A 26,476-nucleotide genomic window follows, 5' to 3' on the forward strand; every position below is an offset into this window, starting at 1 on the left:
TGTTATTCTTTGCCTAGCTCTCTTCCCTCCTCCCCTCCTTCCAGTTCTTTGAGTTTTTTTATGAATCAAAACTCAAGGTTCACAGAACCTGGTTAGTGATGTGGTGCAGTTTGCAGGAATGTTTTCCGCATAGCTGTGGGTTTGGGTTTGGGTGAACTGCGCAATATCCTGTCAGAAAAGTTCTCGATGTTGGTGGTTCATGTCTCAGAATGAGGGTCTGTGGTAAGCTCCTTCTTTCGGGCTAAGTACTTGGAGAGTTAACCAAATAACATCAATAACATTTATTTTCATGGAAAACTAACAATATCTTGGTCTCAGGTTTATTTGTTTTTATTTTTACTCTTACTTCAGTGAAGCACTGTGATGGTAACAACAGTGAGCTTTCCTGTTCTCAGTTGGTCCCTAATTTGAACTCTGTGGCTGGACTAAACATTGGAGACTAATCTTTTTTGGGGGACCAGAAGTGAGGGCAGGAGACTGCTATGTGACTCACAGTTCAATTTTTCATGTGTATTGTTGGAACATTTCTCTAAATGGGGGTGCACAGAGGATTTCTCATTTAGCTGTGTAATAATTAATCCAAGGTTTTTGCTTTTTCCAGTTTTGATATATCCTTTCTCTTTCATGTAAGATATAAAACAGTCCTGGAAAGTCTTTGGGGCAGATGTAACGAGTTTTGTGGGCATGCTGTATTCCAGCGTAGGCTTGTGTTGTGTCAATGTAGTTCCCTACAGCAAATTCCACAAGCTGGCAATCCAAGTTAGAGGCATATTAACGCCATCTATGCTACTTGCTCTAGCAAAATACAGCAGTACTGTGCGAGCAGTGTTGGACACTGGATGCATGTTTGGCAGTTTGATGAGTGAGTGTGCATCAGGTGAGCCAGAGCAGCTCACTGGCTGCCTGCTCCTAGCTTGTGCAGGTAAAGCATGTTATCTTACACCTCAGCGAAAGGTATGTGCTAACATAGTTTATCTCACTTCCGAGAGATGTTAAAGCACAAATAGGAACTGTGTTTGCGCAGATGATTAACTCATTGAGTTGTTATGAGCAGGCCGCCTGACATCTTTCCACCAAAACTTTCAGTCAGAAGTCTCTTTTCTCACCAACCTCTGTCAGCCTGCGTCCCAAGCGTAGAAGACATTCCTGCTGCTTTCCTGGAAAGTAGTGCAGGCAGAAAGAAAGGAATAAAGGCTTCTGTCTGTACGCTGTAAGCTGTCTTTGTGCCATCCCTCTCTCCATTTCTTTTCGGAAAGGCTTGCAGCTTAGCTGCCTTCTCTTCACTGGCTGCACATAATGTGCAGCCTTCTCGGTTTGTGGGCTATTATGGCACACACAAAGTGGTGTCACAGCTACTTCCATATTTGACACAAATTGTCAATTTTTTTCTTGTAGAAAGCATGTAGTTTGGGGGAGAATATTTTCTAAAACAAAACATAGATTTTCCACCATCATCCTTTCTTCTTTTTTGAAACGGCTTCTTATGCTTTTCCTGTTTCTAACTCCCAGCCTTCAAAAGGTTTTGTGTATGAATACTTGGAAAGAGTTAAGTGATAATATTATGTTGCTCAATCTCTAACATTTACCAGAATGGAGCATAAAATGTGGCTTGGAGAGCAACTCGATGTAAAAAGAAAACAGACAGGGAAGTGAAAACATTGAACAGGGATTGGACTTTGCAACATGGCTCAAACTGACCTGTGTTGGCTGCGAGTCACTGATGCCAGTGTTTGGATTTCTGATATCAGACCAAAAATGCCATCGTGACCCAGCATGACCTAACAAATTCATGCTTTCGGTTCAAATTTATTAAAGTTTTTTGCTGGGTTAGTTTGGTCCTGCCATGCTTCATGCCAGACTAGGTATAATCTGCTGATGCTCCCCTGAGTGCAGTGTGTCCTCCTGTGGGCAACGGAGCCACCGTAAAAACGCAGCAACATCCTCTTATAAACTCTCTATGGGGGGCTCTGACTGTTTCAGCAGCAGTATGATTGTGTAACCTAACTGATTCCTGATTAAACGTTTGCTCTAGTGCAGAGACCCAGTATTAAAGATAGTGGAAGTACAGTCTGGTGGTAAGTTAGATTCGTTTTAGTTTCTTACACTGACACTGGGAACTGAGCCTAGTGCTTCCCTTGTCCCTAGTCATGGTGTTTGAACAGGCGTGCATCTTGTATTTATTAGTCTTTTTAGAGGACACAGTGATTTTGAATGTAGATATCTTGATAGTTAACGCCTGGAGACTGAACGTTGTTTCCCTATGAACAAAACTACCTGGCAGACTGAGGAAACCTGACTACAAACAAGAAAAGCAGTCCAGTGAATAGAAGTCAATTTTTTGGGAGATGGGGATTCCCTGATATATGAAATTTCTGTTAAAGAAAAAAAGAAAAAGAAAAGAAAAAAACCTTCACTCAACAAAATTTAGAGATTTAGGTTGACCTTTCAAGCTACAGGAGTAGAGAAGGGTTTACTTACCTCCAACAGGAGCCATTCTTTTGGGTTGAAATTCTGCCTTGTTTTACATCCTGATGAAGTGCACGGGAAGTTGTGAGAAAGGAAGAAATCCCTTGTCTGGGCAGGCAGGGCTCTGCATACCCTTGCTGGTTTTACACAGCCCTGAGTCCTATGTATATCCCTTGCTGACTAGATCTGTGTTCTTGTATGTGGAGGGTTTTCACAAAGCTGCTGCGTTTGTCCTGGCCTCCTTCCTCCTCTGCACATATGAAATGTCTGCATATGGGTGGACTCAGGAATTGGGATGTCTGGTGTATGCTGCAGGATTCATGTACAGCTTCAGAGTATTACTATTTTCACACAACAGAACCCCATTAATTCTGTTTCCCATAGAATTCGTAGTATTTTGTTATTTTATTTGTTTAAAAAAAACACAAAAAGGCAGTTTTGTTTCTTGTGTTATATATTATACATAAAGTGTGCTGCATATAAATATATATGTAATATACACATACATACATAAATATACTGTAGGTTAAGGGAAACTGGAAGAAAACAGAGTTGCTACTGCTCAGACTTTTTTTCTCTTAAATCTCTTGTGTCTGGTGCACATCATCAAGTAAGGTTTCACAGTAATGATGAAAAGGCTGCTGGCAGAAGAGAGCTTGAACATCTCATTAAAATATAGCTATTATCTCAGAGACCAAAGCACAGACGCACCCCGGGTGTATGTATTTTAAACCTCACTTCTTAATAAGCCAGTCACAAGTTTGGTTTTTATCTTTTTAATATTTTAGGTACTGATGTACAGCACTGCTCAGCTACATTTTATTGCTGCCTCTTACACGGTCATTTATGAAAATCTAGTCACTGCGATTTGCAGTGTCAAGGTCACATATACACAGTGCTTTGTGAAGCTCCTTTTCTGAACATGATGGTAGTCCCCTCTGTATGAAGCCTAAAATGAAAATAGCTTTCCAGCCCTGCTGGTAATAAAGATAGCTTTCAGCATAAACTGCTGCAGTCATGTATTTACAGAATGAGGAATGTATAACCCAGGACATATCCCACAGGACTGTGTAAAATATTTGCTTTGTTTTATTTCCGCAGGTGACAATTTAAAATAGATAGGTATAAAATAAAAATGCTGACTTGGGCATTATGGAGGGATTAGAGAACTTAAAAATAAAAAAATCCAAACAAATAATGGATCTATCTGATGCCTCATTTGTGGCCTGATTCTGTACAGCCACCTGTAATGGATTTCTTGACAAGCATAAGAGGGAAGAATGGGGCTGAGTGCTTTATGCAGCTTTATTTTGATCAGCAGCATTGAGTTAATGATGAGTGGCACCACTAAACTCCCTGTAAATCCTATCTTAATAATGTCAGACCTGGGCCACTGACTTCAGGGGGAATGTTCATGTAAGGCAGTCATATTTCATCGGTGTTATTTTCTCGTTTAGATAATTTTGTTGAGATTCCTCAAAAATTCTGGGGTGTGATGTCATGGGAAAAAATAAATCAGAGCACAAAGATAATGTTGAGACTACTTCCAAAGGATTATGTGTTGCTTTCAGCTTTGGAGCTAAAGCTTTTTATTTATTTTCCACATCAAAACACCAGGCTAGCCTATTAAAAGATTAATTCATCAATCACATGAAGCCAGCCCCTGCTGGAAATACGAAATGCTTGTGATGAGAAATCAGATTTTAGTCTTCTGAGGAACAGATTTCATTCAGTGATTTGTATTCTGCTTACTGGACTTGCTGCTTACAATTTCATCTTTGTTATTGTTTATTCAAGAGTGCTAGGAGCTAAAAACAGGCTTGAGGAGCGGGGAACCTGAGCCTACCTTCATGTGGTTTCTGCAGAGAGTTTATGTCTCTGTTCGGTCCTGTGGAAGGTGAAAGATTCAAGTCACCAGGAGAAGGAATCTTGGCTGGCGGGAAACCTTAGGAGAAGCTCAGCGAGTCAGAGAGCCGTCCTCTTCTTGAGGCAGCCGTCAGTCCCTGCAGGAGTGAGGTCTGCCTTGGCGGTTGGAGCGATGGGCACTGCCTTCGTCGGTTTGCCAGGTCTTTCACTGATGTAAGAGGACGTGCTTTGCATTGACGCATTGGCTCAGCGTAAACTTGCAGAGCTCTTTCTTCCCTTCCTCTCCCAACCAAAACCACTGCAGCATGCAAGGCTTTCCAGGGAATGAGCCTCCAGTTTTGTTTATCTAACTTTTAAAGTAACTTAAAAAAATAACACTGTGTTTGCAACCAGCACGTTTTAGAGAATGCAAGGCGTAGTCTGACACTGTTTAAAAATCTGTTAAATAGCTTAGAAGTAGTATTAGAATCTCCTCCTTGGGACATGGTCTGACATCAGTGAAAGAACATTTACTTGAATAGAAACAAAATATATTTTTTTCCAATACTTAATTGTATGTAATGAAACAGCTCTGATTTTTTTTCTGCCTTGCAGCTTATGTAGTTGGTAATGCCACAGGTTTAATCTGAATTTCAAATGGCAATTTACATGGTACAAACTTCAAGGGAAGGAAGAGTCAGATCCAAGGTATTTTAATTGGATTTTTTTCTTTTTTTTAATCATTTTCTTAAGGTACTTTCAGAAGAGACCAGAAACCATGTCAGTACTAAGGTATATAGCTAATTAGACACATAAGAAATGTGAAAAGTGCAGTTAAGGGGAAAAGATTTCCCTTGTCTTCTGATGTGACTTTATAGATGAAACTGTGGTAACTTCGTGTTAGGTGAACCCTAGATAAACTACTAGTATTATGTTCTTGGAGAAACATCTTAAATTAGGGTTTATAAATAACAGTTACCTAAGTAAAGGACAATTCCTTCTTCCAAATCAGACTACAGTGCAAATCGTAGTTGGGATTCAGCCAGTGTGGGGAGCTCACGCAGTATGGGGAGTGGGTTGAAGTAGTCAGTTAGCAGTGGCACTTTGCTTGCCACTGTCATGTAAATGTAGACAAACTCCTTTTAGAGCGATTTGAAGTAGACTGAAGAGAGCGATAAAACTCTTGTTGAGGTTCCTGGGGTCAGGATGTGCTCTGTTCTCTAGTGCGATATAGGTGAACTCAGCAAAATGCATCTGGTTGTTTGCAATGGGACATCCTGTAGCTGCTGCTTCTTTATTCACTTTATCATATTTTGAGACACAGAAAAAATAACAATGCCAGCACACCATGGGAGTAATCCTTAAAGGTGATAATATATAGGAAGATTAGATTGAATTTAAAACCTTTATTTGTAGTTCTGTGTTATCTTAGCAATCCATCAAAAGCATAGGCCAAGTTGATTAACTTCTACTATATTCTGAATGTGTTTATTTTCAACCAAGTAATAATCCCATTAAAAGACCAGAAGGACTGATTCAGCCTCAACTTTAGTGTCTGAAAGAGCTCTGCTTAGATAAAATGTGTTTTCAGAAACCCTACGTAGGCAGCTGATCATTTGTTTACCCTTTTGAGAAATCTCCCCCTTTTAAAGTAGTAAGCGTATATTGAGATTTGGATGTATTTATCATCATGAAGCAGTCGGCATTTCTACTGGGTATAGCCCAAAGCACTCTTTCATGGTGAATACGATTATGTTTGTTTCTTTGTTTGCCATTAGCATTTCTGCTTCCGTCCTCAGTCCCGTTCCCTGCGTGTGCACGTTTCACCCCGCGAAGAGAGAGCAGCCAAGCTATGTCCTCAGTTGATTTATAGTCTATTGCAAACTCTTCTGAGCTTGCGGCTATCTTGATGTTTTCTTATTTGACGTGACTGAGGATATGGCAGTGTGTATATAGGACAAAAAGAGAGACAGAAGTTTAAAGCAAGTGGCAAGGGTGAATTTTCAACAAAAGAGAGAGAAATGTGGAAATCGGGAAGCAAAACTGTCTTCTGGTCATTGAACATAGACCATATTCCATATATAAACATTCAGAGAAATTTATCTGCTTTTTTTTTTTTTTTTTTCTGGAGTCCAGATGAACCCCAGTAGGAGTTTAAAAGACAAAGTAAAACCAGCTTCTCCTCTCCAAGAGCAACCAAAGGACAAAATAGGGGGAAAAGGCTTAAAAAATGTAATTGAGGAGTAAAGGAAAATATGGAAAGTACTAATTCCTTGTTACTTTTACTAGTGTCAGACTGCCCCTCTGTGCAAGCACTAACATGCTGACGAAAATTCTAGCTGCGCAGAAGAGCAGTGAAGCAAGGACAGGCTGTCAGAGGAGGTGAGCGAAAAGAGCTGGAAGGAAGAAATGAAAGAGCAACAGTAGCACAAATAGCTGAAAAGAGAAGTTTTTGCTTAACAAGCTTATCTGTTTAAAATGTTGAAACACTGAATGGAAATGGACTGTATTTTGTGATTAAACAGATTCAGTAACAAAAATCTACATGTTCCAGATAATGCCTTGTATCGTTTCTGCATCGTTCGGTCTTTCCTAAGCCATGCAAAAGATAAGGTTGTTCAGTCACTCTAGCACTGTTGGAAAAGCTGCTTCTTGGCTCCCTGTTTTCTCTGAAACTTAATAGCAAAGTGCCTGCCGCAAGGCAAACATTCAGCCAACTGTTTATCTTAATTTTTCTTCTTTGCTGAGTTTACATAGTTCTCCAATACTCGTTTTGTCAAGTTGTTTTTTAAGATGTGTGTGCCATCTAACAATCTTTTTTGGGTTGTGTTCTTCAGGCTGCTCCTTCTGCTGGCGTATCGTTTTGCTGGGCACCTCTCACTTTTACTCCAGCCTGCCTGAAATGGTCACCTTTCTGCTTAGCCAAGGTTTATGCTCAGCTTATGTTTCTGATTCTTAGGGTTTTATAGACAGGTATGTTCATAGCTTTTTACCTGTAAGAAATTCTGTGACTGTCTGTTATTTAGGTGGTACCTGATTGATTAATTTTGATGATAGCAAGTGGTAAAATAGTCTGTATTTTAGTTTACTTGCCTGGTGTAACATATAGCTTAGGCCAGTAAAGATCCACACATCTTTAACAGTTTGGCAAATGTCAGAGAGCTCAAACTAGTAGAAGACCTGGGGGGAAAAAGTCAGAGTCTGTTGGAAATGCTGTGCCTAATTCTAGCTGTCCTCCTTTTGTTAGATGAAACTGCCTTCTGGAAGAGCATGTCCTATGCGCGTTACTGTCAGGCTGCAGAAGGCTGCGAAACAAAACTTGGAGATTGTAGACGTGTGGCCTCTAAAGGACTGTGTATAGGTATGGGTCACTGCTCCAAAAAAGAAAATGTTTACACTGAGGCCGGAGTGGAGGTTGGTGAAGTTACTTTCTTGTTAGAATGGGAGCTCATTTGACAAGTGGCTTAGATTTACTTTGTGTTTTTATTAAGACTTCCATTAATGACCACATAGTGTTTGGCGTAGATGTGTTGGTACGTTTTTCAGTGAATTTCTGCTTCATTGAGTATGTGAATTGTTGGTTCTCTTACGTTACCTTAAATCTTGCAGTACTTAGTTATAGCTTCAGCTCCTAAAGTCAAGTGAATCAATGACGATCTGAATTTTACAATAAAAACGAGATTTTATGTTGTCCTTGTTGTGTCCTTGAAATCATGTCACAAGGCTTTATATTAAATGCAAATAGCAAGAAAATGCAAATGGATAGTATTTCTCAAATGTAGTTGAAGAAAAGCTTACATCCTTTGCAAAGATTCACTTGAGAGTTTTGAATCCTTTGGGCTGGCAGCACAGGCAATATTGATGAGCTTTCCCAGGCAAGGGATGCAAATTTTGTAGAGGTAGGTTATTAATAAAGGTGGCGTCACATCACATGTCATTAGCTAAATGACTGAAAACTGCACCTGGATCCTTTAAACATGGTTTACATGGTGCATGTAGCTATGGAACTATCACGTTTCACTAAGCGTTGAAACTTTCAGTGACTGAACATTTCTGTGTATGCAGATTTCAGCACTGCTTTTCTCTTTGAGTTCAAGAGACTATTAAAGACATGCATTGTGCTCTGTCATTAAGACTCTAATTATTTAATTCCTGGTATCTTTGTTTTGTATGTCAAATTAGTGCTTTTTTGACTACAGCCTGCCATACCACTATGACATGCTCAACTCATGTTTTTATGTGTAAAGAGAAAGAAGCAGTGCATTCATCACTGAATACTGTAGGTATGTAAATTAAAGAAAAGCTCTACTATATGCGAGCATATTAAGTAATTAGGTTTTTCACAGGTGTTCTCTATATTACGGTTAGAACAAATAAGTGTTCCTCAGTTTCTCACTATAATCTAATTTCTTAGCTTGGGTAGAAGGTTCAGTGAGAGTGCAGAATGCTCATGTGAGCTTTCAGAAATCCTTTTTGGTTTGCCTGCTGAATGAAGGGTGAATTTATGGAAGGGAGAGAGAGGAGGGCCATAGGATCATCCCTGTGGGCAGTTGAAGCACAGAACTAGGGTTTATCGCTGATTCCATTTGACCAGTAGTTTATGACATACATGCTCCCAACATGATATGTTGTCATGCTGCAGCTGCGAGTGTGTAACTTTCTCTGATTACAAACCTGCGCCATGAGCTTTCCTTCATCACATGACTTGAAATTTTGGGTGGGAGAAGAGAGTCTACCCCAACTCTGTTGTGCATGGCTGTGTTGGCCCTTGACTATGTTGGTAGCTACACATGAGAAAAAATACCCAAAGTTAGCAGAAGAAACGTTTGCATGAGACACATTAGCAACTGCTATTGATCTAGTGTATGCTGCGATCTCCAAATTGCTCTTAGGTGGACGGGTTATGGCCAGTGACACAGCGGGCATCTCTGAGGCGAGGCTGGGGGTGCGGTGGGGGCTGGCGGTGAGGCCGGGGGTGCGGTGGGGGCCGGGCGCGCGGGGGAGCGGGGAGCTGTCCAGCCTGGCCCTGGCTGCCTCCGGCCGCCGGCTCCGCGCGCCCAGCTGAGCCCCAGCAAAGCAGGGGGCTCACAGCCGCGCCGGGAGGGGAGCAGGCAGCACTGAAAGATACGGCTCTACTAAGCAGCCCAAACAGGCAGACTTGTAAATCTATTAAGGCAACAGATAGTGTAGTCGTTGCTGAGCTAGGAATGTGCCTGGGTGTTGTAGAAAAACTTTTGTGTTTAATATTGAAGATGTAGGTTCAGAAGACACTGATGGAAACTTTTGCTGTGAGGAGTACAGCCCCACCAAGCAACTTCTGTGGACACTACGATTGCTACTTTTGGATCAAATTAGTTTGGAGGACTGATTGAGGCACTCTCCATCACTAGTGAATCAACTACAACATCTACAGGCAAAATAATCGATGAATTTAACTCTTAACTATGGCTTTCTAGTTAGTCCCAGGGTCGTAAGTCATTATACGTATGTATATTTATATGCATATATAGTTCAGAATATACACTTCTTCCTGAGCCTACCATATAGGTTGTCTGTTCTGTTCACAGAATTAATGCTCTTGAACTAGTAACTGCTTCATTTAAGTTGATGGGGAGCGTAAAGGGAAAGCTTTTGGCAAGAGAAACCTATCTGCCTTGGTAGAAGCCAGTTACTATCCAGTGTTCCTGGTAGCTAGTCAAGATTTGGAATAGCAGCTATTTTTTTAAATTAAATTTTAGTGTTCATTCTTTCATGAGACAGGCTTCAGGATTTTTGCTGAGGGATCCTTTGTTAATACTGAGTAGCTTTATGGACAGGTTGCAATTTAACCACTTTTTTAAACTGCTGTGCACCTGCTTTAGAAGCTTTGCTAAGTTAACTTTAAATTATTGTTGATGTTAGGCAAAAAGTCACAAGAGACATAGCACATAACCGTGGTCGGGCTATATTTTAGTCTATTGGTTAAAATAATCTGAATGAAGAATTGCTCTCAAATATAGTAAGAATTTTTGTTAGAAAGATTTAATTGATAAGGATTTTCTACAGAAATGCTTACCAATGTGAACCATAGTTTTTAGACTTTAAAAGGGGATACTATGCTGAGGCAAATTTTACTGAGTTTTATCCTCTGGAAATAAAGCTGGGTTGAAAGAAATTGCTTAGCTACTAAGTGACTTTCTGTACACCATAGCACCTCATGATATATATAGCCTTTGATTGTACATAGTATGACCTATTATAGATGTGACTGTCCATAAAACAGGTGATAGCTCTGTTTATGCAGCTGGACAGGGGACATGCTATCAGTATCTTTAAGAATAGCTTCTTATTCTCTTCCTCTGTCCTCACTGATCTGAGAAAGGAAAGCAGAGATTTCATTGCTTTCTTTAAAATGGCCAAAAGCTCGAACAATGTTGTGCTTCACCAGCACTCAGATTTCCCACTCTTCTATTTTAGAGTGGACAATAGTTGTGTCTTTCTATGTTCTTTAATAAACACAGTTTTGTTAATAATTTATACTTCTGTATCACTCTTAGTTCAAGTGACCGCACAAACTATTTTAGGTTTTTTAACCCTGTTTGGTTAACCCAGTCTTTCTTAACCAGGTCTCTGGCCTTTGGAGATGTTCAGAGAGAGTTCCCCGGGGGGAAGGAGGTCTCTTCTTTTGGCCAGCAGAACAGGGCTGTGTGTGTGGGAGGGCAGTGCACATGGCTCATGCAAAGGCACAGAAGAACTGGGAGATCAAAACATCTTTTGTGCATTATAAGAATAATGTCTTTGGGAGGAGCTGGCTGTCCACACTCTTCCTCAGGATCCCGTTCCTTCAGTTTTTTTAAACCTCACCAAATCTCTAAAAGATGGGCAATTATTTTGTGTTTTATGTGTTGGGGAGCTGGCTACAGGGCATATCAGGTCACACAGAGTGATGGTGGTGGAGCTGAGAGCAAGAGCTGGGATTACACTGAGAAAGTCATAATCCAAAGATGATGCTGCCCTAATAGATGTTTGGAGTAGGAGCCTTAGGAGGTTTCCTCAGCAAGGCTTGACCCCTGGGTTTTCGTTCCATTCATGCCGTTGCTTTATCATTAGAGCAGTTTCTAATTATTTTATTTTTCAGTTGCTGTGATTCTCTAGCAGTATTGTGATATGGCAAAAGTTAGAAAGAATGTTATCATTTTTTTTTCTCCCATTTTTATCTTTGGTTGTAGTGAGGAAATAAATTCTTGCCTTGATTAGAGGGAATAAGCTATAGGCAATGAAAAGTGCATGGCCTTGGGAATTTCTTTAAAGTTGTGGAATAGCATAATGTGTCTGGTGATGAGCAAGGTGTAGCTTTAGTACCTGAGCAAGAGGTTTGCTCCTCTGTTTTAATAAACCTGATCACAGTGAGTAAAACTGAACTGCATACTCCTCTCGCCAGCTCCCGGGGTGGCCCCCCTGGATGCTCACTGAGCCTTAATCGCATGAGTGAAGTTGCAGACAATGAGTATATCCTGTGAATGAAATATCCTGTCTGGAAACTCCTCCAAGTAGCAAATGCTGTTATAAACTAGGTCTTCACTTGCGCTCTTGGGGCACTGAAGAGAAAAGAGTGGAATGGGGGGAGAAGGGGCCGCGAGGTTAGGACGCTTTGAAAAGGCTCTTTTCAGTGCCGACGCGTTTGCGGTTCCTGCGACGCTCAGCTCCCTCAGTCTGCAGTGGCAGTTCACTCTCTCCATCAACTGGTAGCCTACTTAATAACGTCAGCATTGCCGAAGCAGCGGGTGGTCAGTGTACTGTTATTTTTGTTACTTTCTTTTAGGAGCTTTTTCCATCACATTGTGTACAGGATCAAACTACTAATGTGAAAAAGTGCCTATTTCTTGGTGTGGTGGTGGGTTGCTGGGTAAATCAGGAGAGAACCTGGGATGGAGCCTAAGTAGCTTTGCACTACTCTTATTTTCCTTTTAATCCTTGCAGACTGCTACGTTTGGTTCCTGGCACAAGTGAGACAATAACAGAGATTTAGGAGCCCCTATGCTGCTTTAACTTGTGTTCGCAGATGCAGGGGAGGAAAAGAGGTCCAAGTGTATTAAAAAGGTTTAGTTATCTGTCCCTAATAGTGTAGAATCATCAAGCAAACATCAAAAGCTAACTAAATGAGCACTGCCTTATATTCTAGTGTTTTTTCTTTGTATGGGGGCTCTGTTTTGTTCCGGGGTTTGTTACAGGGACGCAGTGAAGTGCATCCTTTTTTTTGGGCCTCCCTTCTCTACGAGATTTACAGTTGTAGCAGTGCTTTCCTCATAGGCCTCCTATTCTTCGAGAGTCTTATAATATATATTGAAACATATTCTCATATGGGCCACAGGGTAGATTATAGCGTTGTTTGTTCTCTCTCAGAAGCAATCTCAGTCTGAACTCATTACGTGGCAGTGGTCTGCTCTGGCAGTAAGACCTACTGCTGTACATCCTTTTTGGCTTGCTCCTCTGTGTCCCTTTTTGAAAGCAATGAACTACGAATATGTGTAAAGGTTGCCAGGAACAGGTCTATAGCTAGCTGACTAGTACCAGCTAGAAAGCTCGTGCTTTCACATGGAGTTTGAAAATAGCTTTTTTTGATGATAAAGTCAGAAGTCAATGTGATAATTCAGTCTGACCTCCTCTCTAAAACAGTCCACATGACTTCACCTGAATTAATTTCATTTTTGAATTAGTTTTTGTTATGATCTCATAATTGCCCTTAATCCTCTCTAGACAAATGAGATAGACTGCGCTTTTTGAATGTTGTATTGTGATATACATTTTCCAGCCCTTCAGTCGGTCTTGTGGCTGTTCTCTGAAGCATCTCCAGGGGTTGATAAATCCCTTTGGATTGTTGCCCAGGTACCAGTGTTAAGTGGGGTGGGCAATATACCCTATTTTTATTTGATAATCACCAGTTCTTATGTACAAGAATCGCATTGCCCCTATAACCACAGCAATAACCACAGCATCATGATGACACCTCATGTCAACGATACTCTTTCAAGACCCGCAAGACATTTTCAGATTCACTGAGTTTGTGGATGGTCTTTTTTTCTATGAAATTCTTAGTTTCTTGTTGTTACAAGATTGTATCTGCTGTGTTGAAACACCTCTGCATGGCTCTAGTCAGCATGTGCAAGTTTCTTTTATTTCTTTTTACTGTTGACTTCTCCCATTATTTTTGTGCCACCTGCAAATTTCATAGCCATTTTATGTTCCCTTCTAGGGCTTTTGTCAGTAATGTTATGTATGTAGGAACAATAAATGATTTCTGTGAAACTCAGTCAAGCTACATATTTTCTTAATGATAAGTTCCCATTTAGTGTTGCATTTTGAAACCAGTTAGCTAGTTTCCAGCCCAATGGGTGTATGCCAGGATGACTTGTTGTTATTCTGTTTTTCAAAGTGTCATGAGATATGAAGTCAAATGCTTCACAGAACTCACTTATCTGTGTTATCTCTTTCATGAATTTTTCTAAACTCAGCAGAAATACCAGTTTAGCAAGATGTATTTTCCACAGATAGATGTTGATTTGCCAGTAATGATATTATCTGCTTTAGTTGTTGATTGAGTCTCTACCAGTCATTCTGTAGTTTTGTCAGGGACTGATGTGGGGCGGATAGGCCTATGATGATCAAGGCCATCTTGTTTTCACTTCTAAAATATTGGCACCGCATAAACTTTCTTTCCATCCCCTAGAACCTCGCAACCATTACTCAGAATCAGCACTAACCATTTGTATAGTTCTTTAGGCGGCTATCATAACATTGCATGACACAAAGTATCTAATCTACTGGATTAGAAAACGTCTAGTTTAGAGGCTGCTGCTCAACACCATTTTGAGCTCTTTTTTGGATGAAAATTACTGTTTATCATCTGTTATGATTCCATGATCTAGTCTCCTCTTCTCTCCAACATATATAGCTGAAATATTGTTGTTATTAACAATTGTAACGTTTTAAACCAGTACTGTAATTTTTTTGGTATTTCTATTTTGTAGTGCAAAAAAGAAAAACCTAAGCAGTTATTGACATTTAGCCAAAAAAAAAAAAAAATCAGCTTTCAGTGGATAGAAAATGTTTGTGTTTTTGATCAAAATGCAGTGAAGATCAGTAATAAAATGTTCTAATAGTATGCTCCCTGCTTGAGGTAATAAACATAACCAAGTGTTGTGTGAATAAAAAGCAAAAGTAACAGTAAATATGAGTGTGACATTGTTTAATGATTGTGGAGCAAGCTGTTAGCATACATATTTTTTATAGACAAACAATGGATTATTAGTTAACGGATTTCCCTACGCTTTCTTTATAGTAAATGTTGCACAGACAATGACTGTATGCACTGAATTCATTCATAATGTCTCCAACATCTGTTTCCTCCTGTTTTTCCTACAGTTTTCTTTGGAAAGTATTGGGAACTGGAATTATATCTCATTAGAGTGCTGGGTATGCTGCAGACGCACATGTTTCTCTGTCACTGAAGACTCACCAGTGAATAAGAAGCGTATTGTTTAGCACATCAATGGGGATGTTTAGATGCCCACTAGAGCTGTAAATAATGTCCTGTTATGAAGATTTAATTTAGGTCTTAAGTAACTAGTATTTTCTCCATGTCATCATTTGCCCGTTGTCAAAGTTCATAATAAAGCTTTCTGGAGAGCTCTTGTGCTTTATAGGTAAAGAATTCAAATACAAGCAAATATCTTGCCCTTGTTCTCGCTGGAGATTAAGTGTTGCATGTGAAAGGCATCTCCGAGATCTGTCAGCAGAGCCCGGGCACAGCAACGGGGGAAGATCCCCTGCGGTGATGCTCTCGGGCAAGAGGTCATACACGGATTTTACCAACTCCCATTCGAATCTTATCTCTTTTGCTCTGTCAGGGGAGCCTAAATGAGAGATAGGAGGATGAAAGGCAAAGCTCCAAAGTCTTACTTTTTAATAGAAGAAATAAATTCCAATTACACCTGGCAACAATCAGGATTCTGGGGATCTTCATCCCAAAGCAAGGCTGAGTTAGAAAAATCTGTGAAATAAAGGCATGTAAAAGCACTGCAGTTTTTAGTGAAGGATATTCGTTAATTTAACAAGTGATGGGGAGGTGCAGAGCTTACACTCGGACCTCAGGAGCATCATTATAACAATACTTTGGACTGATTAAGTGAGAGCATCTCTGCCCCCATTCAGCGTGAGGAGTTGGCCTGCCAGGGATAAAACGAGAAAATACTCCAAATCTGAGCCACGGTTCAGTTCAAAGCATAAAAACAGAGAGCGAACTGTATGCAGAGAAATGCAACTGGTCAACTGAAAAGTCATCAAAGCCTATGTCCTGCCGTCCATATCTGGTCTTTCAATGTGCTTGTTTCTAGTGGACCCCTGTTGGAGCGCAGCTTTTGGCTCTATCCTGTTCCCTATGCACTAAAGCAGCATAAAACAGTCCCAAAGATTAATTTTCCCTGTAACAGTAGAGGGGAGAGCATCATTTTCTGAGACCTGTCCTTTCCTTCTCACGATCCCTAGCTGAGACACCAGCCTGAGGGCTGAACGGAAACATTTGGCTGCTGGAAACGGCAGCACAGCTGACAAACAACGCCTAAGAGGCTTAGGCTGTGTCCAGGGCTGCCCCAACTTGTGCTGGGGGCTGCTCTGGCCCTTTGTAGGGCCCTAATCCTGGAAGCGTAAAGCTGCCTGTGCCTCAGCTCCCTTTTTTTGTCTGAAGTTTGTGTGTTTCGGGGAAGCAGAGCCCAGTCTCTGAATGGAGCCATGTAGGCAGGTGCCAGCACGCTGCTGGGAAGCCCGGCGAGGTTGCCACTGTGTCGGCGGCGGGGAAGGGACAGGCCTCGCCGCGGCAAGGCAACGCGCTGAGGGTGCCGGCAGTCACTGTGAGCGCTGGGGAGATGCTCCCTATAAGTCTCTCTAAAATCCTTTTGGCTTCACGTCCAGGCTTCTCTCTCTCAGCATATTCATTTGTTCGTTCATTCCTGGCTCTGACAGCAGGTTATTGTGTCTGCCTGTGACCCTCCTGAAGACCATACATCTTAGGTTCAAATCCTCACATCGGCTATGACCTTCTTCTGTTTTGAATGTTGTATGAACGACCTTTCAGCAGGGTACTTGCTTGTGTAGAGGGCTGACGGGGAAGATTTGGCTGTGCTCGTGCTTTGGTCCATGTTGTCATGATGTGAAGGAACAAGAGTTCTTTATTCTCAGGAAGGGATTCAGGTTTTATTTGTGTGGTTCAAATGTAACCTGTGTGTATATATGAAGTGTTAAATGCTTTCAACGTGCATCTCCTTGTTGCTATTAAGGCTACAAAAATTGGTAGGGGAATTCTTTTTGCAGTGAAGGAAGATGAGTACTCCTTATGTCACAAAACTATCCGTGCCCCCTTAACACTTACCAAAAAAAAAAAAAAAAAAAAAAAAATCAGAGCAGGGTAACAGTTACAGACTCAAGGAATGAAACCCAAGACATAGAAGCATAACTGCTAGGGGAAAGTAAGGAAATGCATGCATTTTGTTTCTATAAAAATATCATGCGCATGCAGAATTTCAAATGCTTACTTACTGAATTTTGTGGTATTTCAGCAGCAACATATTAATGGGTGTATGGAACAAACCAGCAATAAAATCATACACCAGGGAATTTTTTACTTAAAGTAATTTCTTAGGGTACAGTTTGCTCCTGTTTTTTATGCCTTAATTGTACTGTAGAACAAATTTGGAATATTCACTTCTTTTGGCCGCTAAAGATAGCTGAGGGGCCCTTAGAAGTGGAAGCAACCCATTCGTGTCTGCTTTTCAGTTAACAAGTACAAAATCACGGATACAATTTTGCAGGCATGAATTACATCCTGAAAACAAGGCACTAGAGCTTTGGCTAAGAAATTGCCAGTTTATGACGGAAACCTATGGCGTTTGAGTTGCAGAAAGAGTGCTGAGTGCTTTTTTCCAAAGTGTATGCTCTTTCCCTGGGGAGTTCCTAGGGGAGCCCCTTCGAGCTGAAGGCGTTACCGCCTCCGGCTGCGAGTGGGCCGGCAGCTTCTGCGGGGCGCGAGCTGCTGCTGGCCTCCCTCTGCCCAGCCATTGGTTGCTTCTGCGGTCGTTTCTTGCCTCCCCTCCTATCTTTAAGTGAGTCACAACTTATATTTGGAGAGAGGGAGGGAAACGGGCAGCCTGGGGAATTGCTCCAAATGTCTCTGGTTTTCCCTTTAGATCCCTGTTGTTCATTTGTGGCCTGGCAAAACCAAGGCCAGCAAAGCAACGGCCCCGGCGACGGGCGGTCAGAGGGCTGCGTGGGACCGCACCTGCGGCGGGCGCTGCGAGGAGCTGCTGCTGGGGCGCTGCGCCCTCCTGGGCGAGCTTTCATCCCAGAGGGATATAAGAGAGAAAAGATGCGGAATAATCAAGCCTTTACGTGGATCTTTACTAGCTATATCTTAAAGACAGAAAATGTGGCGTACTGTGATATTTATTGCCATCAATTACAGCCGTGCTGGATATTCTACATACGCTCACGAGTTTCTGATCTTTTGCAGTGCAAAGTCTTTGTTCCTGAGGTTGGTCTGTGACATTCCACATGTTGGATCATTTTGAAACGGTATTTTCTTTCTCATTTTCCCATTTGGCTTTTACTCAGGGAAGGTCTAGCCCTTTCCAATCCAGCAGACCAGGTATAGATGAAAATCCAAGTGGAAGCAGCCTAGGTTGCATCAGCTAATAAAACAAGGCAGCTTTAGAAGTTCGGCTCTTAACAATGTCAGGCTTTGGCAAAACACCTTGTAATTTACTTTTTTTGGCCTAAAACACAACTGGTACCCTTGCCTTATGCTTATGTATCTTCCAGAAGCATGGCTCGCTTGGAGCTCGGTTCATTTCTATTTTAAAATGCTTCTCTGAGAAGTATCGGCTTGCGTGTTCGCTCCACGTTTGCTTTGCCGTTCCCCCTTTCTCAGACCTCCCAGTCCGCCTGCCGCAGCCAGGCCGGAGGGACCCCGCGCCCTCGAAGGGGTTAAGGTGCCGGGGGAGGAGAGCCTGCCCCGTCCTGCCTCGCTCGCTGCCGCCTGCCGGGAGGTGTCTGATTTGGCTGCGGGTGAGCGCAGACGGGCGGGAAGACAGACGCACACACGCGGGCGCTTGTGCACAACGTTCCCGGCTCTCCTCTACCCGCCGGAGATGTGAGCCGGCAGAGCGAAGAGGCCGAGGATGCCCTGCTGCCGGCAAGAGCGGGGAGCAGCTCGCGGCAACACTGGGACCGTGAGGACCGGCGGAGGTGCATGATATGGATTTGTAGCGCTGCGCAGCTGCAGCTCCTCCGGCAGGTGCCTGGCTGGTGGCGCACGAGGAAAATGAGTGTGATGCTGTGGCGGTGGGAACAGAATAACACGACCATGAAGCTGGTAAGAATTTCAAAGTGAAGCTTTTAAAAGCCCTATGATTCTGACTGGGGAAAAACTTTCCGTTTCTATGGAGATCCGTCAGGCGTTTGTTTGGCACTTGTTTCTGCATCTTTCTCATTAGCAAACAGGGGTTTTGACCCAAATGGGGCATTTCCTAAGAAATGGAGAAAGAGGTGGGTTGGGGTGGCTGATGCTGAGATGGTGGGCTCTCCAAGGGGAATGCTGTTTTGCAATAGCTTTTCAGCTGGATCTGTTACTCATTAATTCATCTTTTTTGGACTGCTTTAGATTGTTTTGCATGTTGTTTGATCTCTGTAGTTGAGCTCACTTAGAAGTAAGGACAGAAACATAGATTATGTGCACAGTTCTCCCCTTACCTGCCTTTATTGTCCCTTATGCTTTTTCTTCTTGAAAACAGTTTTCTCTCTCTTTCAATCTTGCTAGAATAATTTGATCATGTGCCAGCAGGGAGTGTTTGGGGTTTTTGTTCGTTGATCAGTTTGTTTTTAAATTCCCCATTTTTCTTCCCAGTAGAGTAAAAAACTCACTGCTCCTTGTAACCAGAAAGTGTGTGGCTGCTTCATTCGACTAGCATAAATGAGATCAGGAAACCCATGTATCTGCCTGTCTTTTTGAATTACTGTCCATACCAAGATTTAACTCTGGTCAAAACTTAGACTGCACATGAGCAGCTTCCTGAAAAGCTATTTGATGTAAAGAATATCAAGGCAGTGACTGTCTGAGATAGCTTTAAATGTGTTTTCTCTGTCTCTCTGACAGATTACTTAAACAATGAAAATTACAGTTCTATGCAGTTTTTATTTGAAAGATTTCTTTTCCTGAGAAGTTTATAATCAAAACCAAGGATTTGTTACAGGTCTAATCCTTTAGCCTTTATACATCAAAACTATGTTGAAATCCATGTGAGAGCTGAGGGTGCCCCACACCTCTTACTGTCAGGCTTTGTGATCACAGAAATTCATAGCATGTTTGTAATTTAACAATCTCTGTTTTCAAATATTTTCCTTGCAAGGCATGGTGTGATAAAGCGATGTTATTTAAGGAGTGTGCTGCTCTGGGTAGAACAGCGGGTCTTCATGGGGGATCAGAGGGTTTCGGGTATTTCCCGCCTGAGTACCTGCTGGAGTAATGAATTTGGGAGCTGGCACTGCAAACGGGCAGCTTCATGTGGGAGTTACCCGAGCCCTGTTCCAGCTACAGCCAAGTGTTTTGGGAAGGGAGGTTACCGCAAGCCCTATCTGCCTTTTCATATGCAGAGAAAGAGCTCCTCGGGAAACAGAAGCAGCTATGTACACAGGTGTATTAAAAAGTCAGCTTTTGCATACGCATTGGCTTTTAAACCACATGCAAATAGGCTTTGCAAACAGAATAAGCACCTTTAAAGAACTGAGCACACTAAATCAAGCAGAGAAAATGAGATATAAACTGAGAAATAAAACAGGATTGAGGTAAGTAGGGAAGTGTTACCAAACTAAGCAGCTGCTCGTATTCAAGGCAAACAGCACATAGCAGGCACGCCTGAGAAACGCCTGGATCGTACCAGTTCCCGGGGCAGGAGGAGGACAGTAGAAAAAACTTTGCCTTAGCCGCCTGGCTCTCGGGGAGCCCTGGCAGGCGCTGCCGAAGGCACGCGGCGCCCCGGCCTTTGTGCACAGCTCCCGCTGCACAGCCCTTCTTAACAGGCCTTGGCTGGTCTTGAGCAATAAAGTGGATCAAAGAAAGTCAGCTTTCTAAGAAAAAAAGCGATCCTCAGGTAAGTGACTACCAGAGTAAGTAGACCAAACGCTGCCCAGTGCAAATGTGTGAGGCGTCTCAAAATGCAAAAAAATTTTTGATGGGCAGCAACTAAAAAATGAAACTGAAGACCAGGATAAAAGCTTACGCACACATCCTTCAGGAATTGGGGTGGAATGAGAAAGGCTTGACTGTTTATCGTAGTACTTAGTTGCAAATGAAAGTTTTCCTTTTAGAACAATCAGTCAGACTGTACTTTTCTGTTCTTTCTTTGGCCACAGTCTTTCGCACAATGACAAATGGGACTTTGATTTATTGAATACGGAGTTTCTTAGAGTTATCTCTCTCTCTTTGGCATCATTCTTCAAAGGATTTCAAAGTACTTTACAAGAAGTTTACCAAGTCCTAAAATATTTCCATTGGATCCCTCTAAGTGAGAAAGACATGATGATTTCTTACCTTACTACTAACATGCAGTCACAGACTGTGTCAACAGCCAGCAGCACACAGCAGGGCTTGTGCAATAGGTCAGGGCAGGAACTGAATCAACATTACACTTGGTTTGAGTCAGAGATAGAGTGTGTTGATCTCAGCTGATGCTATCAAGGGGAGCTGGTGAGGTCTTAAAGGGCCTGAAGGAGCCGCCTGGAATATTATGGCCTGTTTCACTTCTCTCTTTTGTCCAGTGATGTTTGTGAGAGAGAAAGAAAACACTTGTCAGCTTTCGCTTGGTGTGAGCTGACTGCAGTTAATATATAAAAAGTAACCGAATATGTAGTAGCAAGGCATGGAACTAGGGAGAAGTAGTATGGTTCTTTAATAATAAGCATCTTCTAATAGGTCTACAATAAGCAGCGCAAGTGATGGGGGCTGTTAAAAAAATCACTGTTTCCTTTAAACGCTTTGGTAGAAGTCAGTGCATCTTCCAGATGGGGACTGTTCATGCCCGTGCTAAGTCCTCGGAAAGATTCAGGTTCCCGTCACTCTGCTCTTGCTCTGCTCAGATGCCTAAGCAAAGGTCCCCATGATTGCACAGTTGTAGGAGGGATTCCCAAATGGGAAAGGCATAGGAAATGGAGATACACATCTTGTCTATCTTGGCTGTGCTCAACTGTGGTGCCTCTTACCAGGTGCAAGAAAGAATAAAGCTGAAAAATCAAGGACATAAACTTTCGCAAACTTCAACTGCATATTGCATTTACTTAAATATGTTCAAAAGCTAGTTACAGTAGGGCTTCTGTAAAGTGAAGAATGTGTGTGGGGGGGGTTGCCATAGGTACAATGATCGGCATGTATCAACTTTCATCATACTCCTTATCTTTCGTGGTTTGGGGTAGCTTGCATTTCCCAGAAGGAGCCCTCAGCTCTGGCCAGCTCCTGCAGCTGCTGAAAGGGAGGATGTGCCTCGTCCTGCCTCTTCATTATAAGCACTTTGACAGCCAGCAGCATTGTCCTGACAAGGGCTTGGATTGTCGTTTTGTGAATTGGCTTATGGATTGTATTTTTTTCACTTGCTTTTGATTGGTGTCTTCAAGACCGCATGTAAAAATGTGGTGCCTTATCTGGCCTTTTTGGGGCTGTTTTTCTTAACTGCTTGTGTTCTGACTTTTACCAGGGCTGAAAGGATTCTTTCTTGTTTCCTATCACTCCCCATTTTATTGCTAATAGTCCATTTTATTGATAAATTTCTCTGAAAACATGGTCAACCTCCCCCCACCCCAAAACCTCACGGAACATGTAAGTGGATCCTGTATTGTGTCCTACCATGAGTCTGTCTGGACTTTTCAGATGGAAGAGTTATTACAAAGGTGCTAACAGCAAAGTGTAGTGATAGAGATATTGGGAAGACTTTATAGTCTCAATGTCTTAATATGCAGGTCACTAATTACTACTCGTATTTGTAGAACTGTTTCAAGAAAATAATGCTTAAAGTAATTACCAGAAAAGAAAACAGTATTAGTTTGATTCTCACCAGGAAACATCACGATTCTTTTGAAATCTGATTGAGAACACGTAATTGTTAGCAGTCATCTTACATACTGGCAGAAAAAGATTTTTTTCTTTTTTGTTGTATTAGGTGAAAATTTAGATTAGAAGAAGTACTGAGACCTATGTTTCTTTATAAATATTATCAAAGTATGGGCTTGTCTCTTACCTTGGTGATAGAAGCAATTTTCTGTGGCAGCAGTTTGTTTTCTACGAAATGGGATTACCGCTTCAGTCGTTAATGGCTATGCATTACAAGATTCTTTATAATGTAATGTATAGCTAAATGAATTGCACTGGTGTGTGCAGGAGCCCAGCCGCTATCTTTGTATGCAAACTGTGCTTTACTATAGAACCTGATGCCCACACATGCACATCCAAATGTTTGCCTCTTGCCTGGACTCTCTGACAGCTGGGAACTAGGAAAAGGTTTTTAGTATTGGCACACACACAAATTCACCAACTCTTAATTCAAGTCTTGAATCCTCTTATTGAACACTGCCACAAATCAATCATTTGCTTTTGGGGGGTTTGGAGGCAAGATCAATAATGTTGGGCAGGTGATATTTTGTAAACTAGAAAAAAATAATTAATTTCTTTTCAGCTATTAGAAATACTGTGCTGATAACCACTGTCATGGTAGATGCTCATATTAGACTTTGTTGTGTCTCAATTGAATTGTGTTGAATCAAATCTGTTTGAGATTGGTGGAATTAATTTTGAATTGTTCCTAGCATTTAAAAGGATCTCGCAGAGCTATAGTAGTATTTTCTACTTCCAGCCAAAGGTGCTTGAGAGTTTGGGCAGTGACAAGAAAGAATCACTTTGTGGCTGAAAGCATAGGTTTCAGGATGCTGAAGCGTAGGTTTTTTTCTTAGTTGTAATATAGGGCTTTTAAGGCAGCTGTGGGTAAACCCCTTTGCCTGTTGTTGCCATAGAGCCCCAAATATGCGATACTGCAGGACTTAACTAAGTTGTAAAGATTTGGATGTTGCCATAGGAGCACAAAGCAAAAAATTAGTGCTTAACTCTCCATGAAACTCAATGTTGCTGACTGCTTCTCCAAAATATTGCCCTTGAGTAATTTTGGGGGTAGTAGCCTAATTTCTATTATGTACAACCTAACAATCCATTTAGCACTGTGTTTATTTTGTGTTTTTGCTTTGATTTTATGAAAATTAAGCCAAGGAGATTCTGACATGTAGGGTATATATTCGTTACTTGAAGTCAAGAGAACTTACCATAGACAGTACTTGGGAATACAGTTCGAGAGGGCTAGGCAAGTCTAATAAAGGTCCAGCTCTGATTAGGTTATTGAAAATTTGGGCTTGCTGCTTCTGTGGATGTAGAAACAGATTCTAACTACAGCAGAAGGAAAATAAAGAACAGAGAAGGTATGGGTGACTTCTGCAAAGTAGTTATGGCAGAGACCTTTTTCAGTTACTGACATAACTCTTCAAACTTTGGGGATATTTTTGTTTGTTTTGTTTGCAAAATAAGAGATTTGTGTTGTAGCACATTTTTCAGCCTTATACTGGAGTGGCAGTTTTAGTACACTCATCTTGAGAGCTGAGGGCATTACTGCTAGGTTGTGTTAGAACTTTCCACCATTTCACTGCCTTTCTGTTAGAAATTTAGGATATTTAGGATTGATTTTGACACTTGAGGAAACAATTTTAAATATTTGGAAACAATTTGTTTCTGAAATATTTGAAAATCATTGCTATATTAGGTATAGTGATGTACACTACTTAGCTGAGGGTAAACCAACCAGAAATAAAGCCCTATGTGAATCATGTCTTCTTCCAAGCAAGCATTTCATTTTAGACATTGTATCTGTTAATTTAGCTTGGGAACCAAGTAGATGCTGTTTTCTGAGAGTCCAATTGATTTTGCCTAGCTCCAAGAGGGGCACTGTCTCCATTCCAGGGCTCCGCCACTTCCACTGGGAGATTTTTTTGCGTTAAATCTACTCAGAATTTCCCCTGATACAACCTGGGATTCCTGCTTGTCTCTGCTGTACAACTGTCTTCTCTAAGCACCCCTCCTTGATCTTTGAAGAAATCCCCTTCAAGCTTTTTTGTTTTCTAGGCTGAACAAACACAGCTCCCTTTCCTCCTAGCAGTTTTTCCATGTTGCATTTTTTTGTAGCCTACCTAGAATTGACATCTAGTTCTTCAGAAGTTCCAGACTTGATTCTGGAAAACATTAAAATCTTAATTTTCATGTTAAGAAATCATCTGTTTGGGAGAGAGGAAAAGAACCCAAACAGTGTTTGTTCAAATCTGTTTGTCATCTTGAATTACCTGCAAAATTCAGGGTTGCTTTTATTGCTGGATATATTTCCCGGGCAACCATGACAGGTTTCGTGCCAGCCTTTCTAGAGTATATTGAGGTTATTCCCGAACCTTCAGAGGTCTGGCCAAACACCACCAAGATACCTTTGTGCTGAGCAGACTGTGCCCACTTTCTCAGTTCCTGCTATCTCAGGAGGAGAGGATTGAATTTGGGTAGTTTACTCATTTTCTTTTCATTTTCTTTTCATGGTGGCTTATTTGAGCAAGACTGTTCTTCTGCCTAGTTTGACACTGGGAGTTTCCCATTCCTAAGCGAGTAAAAACAAATGCTTCCTTCTGATTTTCTTTCTGTTTTCATTTGAGAACAGCAAAATAAAATTTCAACATATAGTGTAAAACCCTCCTCTCTCTCTCTTTTTTTTTTTTTTTGTTTAACTATTATGCATCAGCTACACACCTTATGCAAACATCTTTCTAATGTAACCAAAACAAGGATCTTTCCCACTCTCTGTTGTTTGGCTTTGTGAATTTGCAAGAGATGATATGTTGCCTTCATCATGATTGAAGGTTACAGCAAAAAGCGCGTGATCCTTTTTCTTTATGCAAGCTTTAATTGTCCTGTTTTTGAGTAGCCACCAGCCTGGAAGCAACTGTGAAATCTGAGAAGGTTCCTGCCCCTTTACAAGATTTTCTTTACTATTACATTAGTCGAAACATGGCAACTAATGTATCTGGATATAACCTTTATATAACCTCAGTTGATGACCTTTCCAGGTTTGTTTTGTGTTTTCGGGTTTGTTTTTTGCCTGCAAGCAAACTAATGAGCTAAGCAACTAATGAATTAAAATGGTGTGTGTATCTTATCAACTGAGCAGATAAACTCTGGGTCTGACATGGAATAATACTTACTCTGGGATAAGCCCATCTTAAAAGTTTTGTTTCTTTAGAAGGCATAATATAAACTTGATTGAAGAGTCACATTAGCAGGCATTAAAGTTTTTTTGTGAAGTTTATCATAAACAATGGTGTTCTTAAAAACAGCAGTCAGATATAATAACATTTGAGCTTGTGGCTAGATTTTTGTTCTATGCAGCTTATTTCTAATGTTTTTCTTTTCACTTAGAAAGGCAGTAGCTTTTCTCCCTTTTCGGATGGGATTGAGATTATGGGTTATGCACGGCAGGAGAAACTGAACGGAAGGCTGTTTGGCTTTCCGTTTCCACCTTTCCCTGTTCACCTCTGTTCTGCCCACTTTCATATAATACCTCAATGATACTTACTAGTAGGATGTAGATTTCTGTTTAGATTCTTCTTCCTCCTTGTAATCCTTTTCTGTTTAGGTTTTCACATGGTGAACAACATAAAAGAAGAGAAATGTGCATGTCTTTTCAGAAGCATTTTCCATGCAGACACCTGTAATTTTTAAGTAGGACTGGTTTCTAATTTTAGCAGCAGTGAGCAGACCATTGGCATGATGCACATTTGTGTACAGTAAATCAGAATCTCATCCTTATCGTAATGATAATGATGGGAGGATTATTTGCATCTGCATTTGTTTCAGCGTTAGTACTGAGAGGGAGAGAGGTTTCAAGAAAGTCTTTTTCTGTCTTTGCCCTTCCTGTGCAAGGGCAATATGCAATAAAGGACCAGTGACACTTGCTCCTTCTGCTGGGGTCACTGCTGAGGATCATGAGCTGCAGGAAGAAGTTGGACCAGGATCATCCCA

At 41.3% G+C, this 26,476-nt stretch overlaps 1 protein-coding gene across 7 annotated transcripts in view; it reads left to right on the forward strand.

The window, feature by feature from the left end:
- The window catches only part of NAV2 (neuron navigator 2), a 451,621-nt gene that overhangs the window by 229,294 nt on the left and 195,851 nt on the right, over positions 1-26,476 (forward strand). Inside the window, exon 1 of one of the 7 annotated variants that reach the window (XM_064512841.1) lies at positions 18,368-18,712. The exons of the other annotated variants lie outside the window; for them this stretch is intronic. Coding sequence (XP_064368911.1) covers positions 18,590-18,712 — 123 coding nt within the window. The 5' untranslated portion in view covers positions 18,368-18,589. Of the gene's footprint in view, positions 1-18,367; positions 18,713-26,476 lie in introns of those variants that run through there. 7 annotated transcript variants of the gene reach the window in all.

Source organism: Dromaius novaehollandiae, chromosome 5 (assembly GCF_036370855.1).
Source record: "Dromaius novaehollandiae isolate bDroNov1 chromosome 5, bDroNov1.hap1, whole genome shotgun sequence".
In the NCBI taxonomy this organism is placed as follows: domain Eukaryota; kingdom Metazoa; phylum Chordata; class Aves; order Casuariiformes; family Dromaiidae; genus Dromaius; species Dromaius novaehollandiae.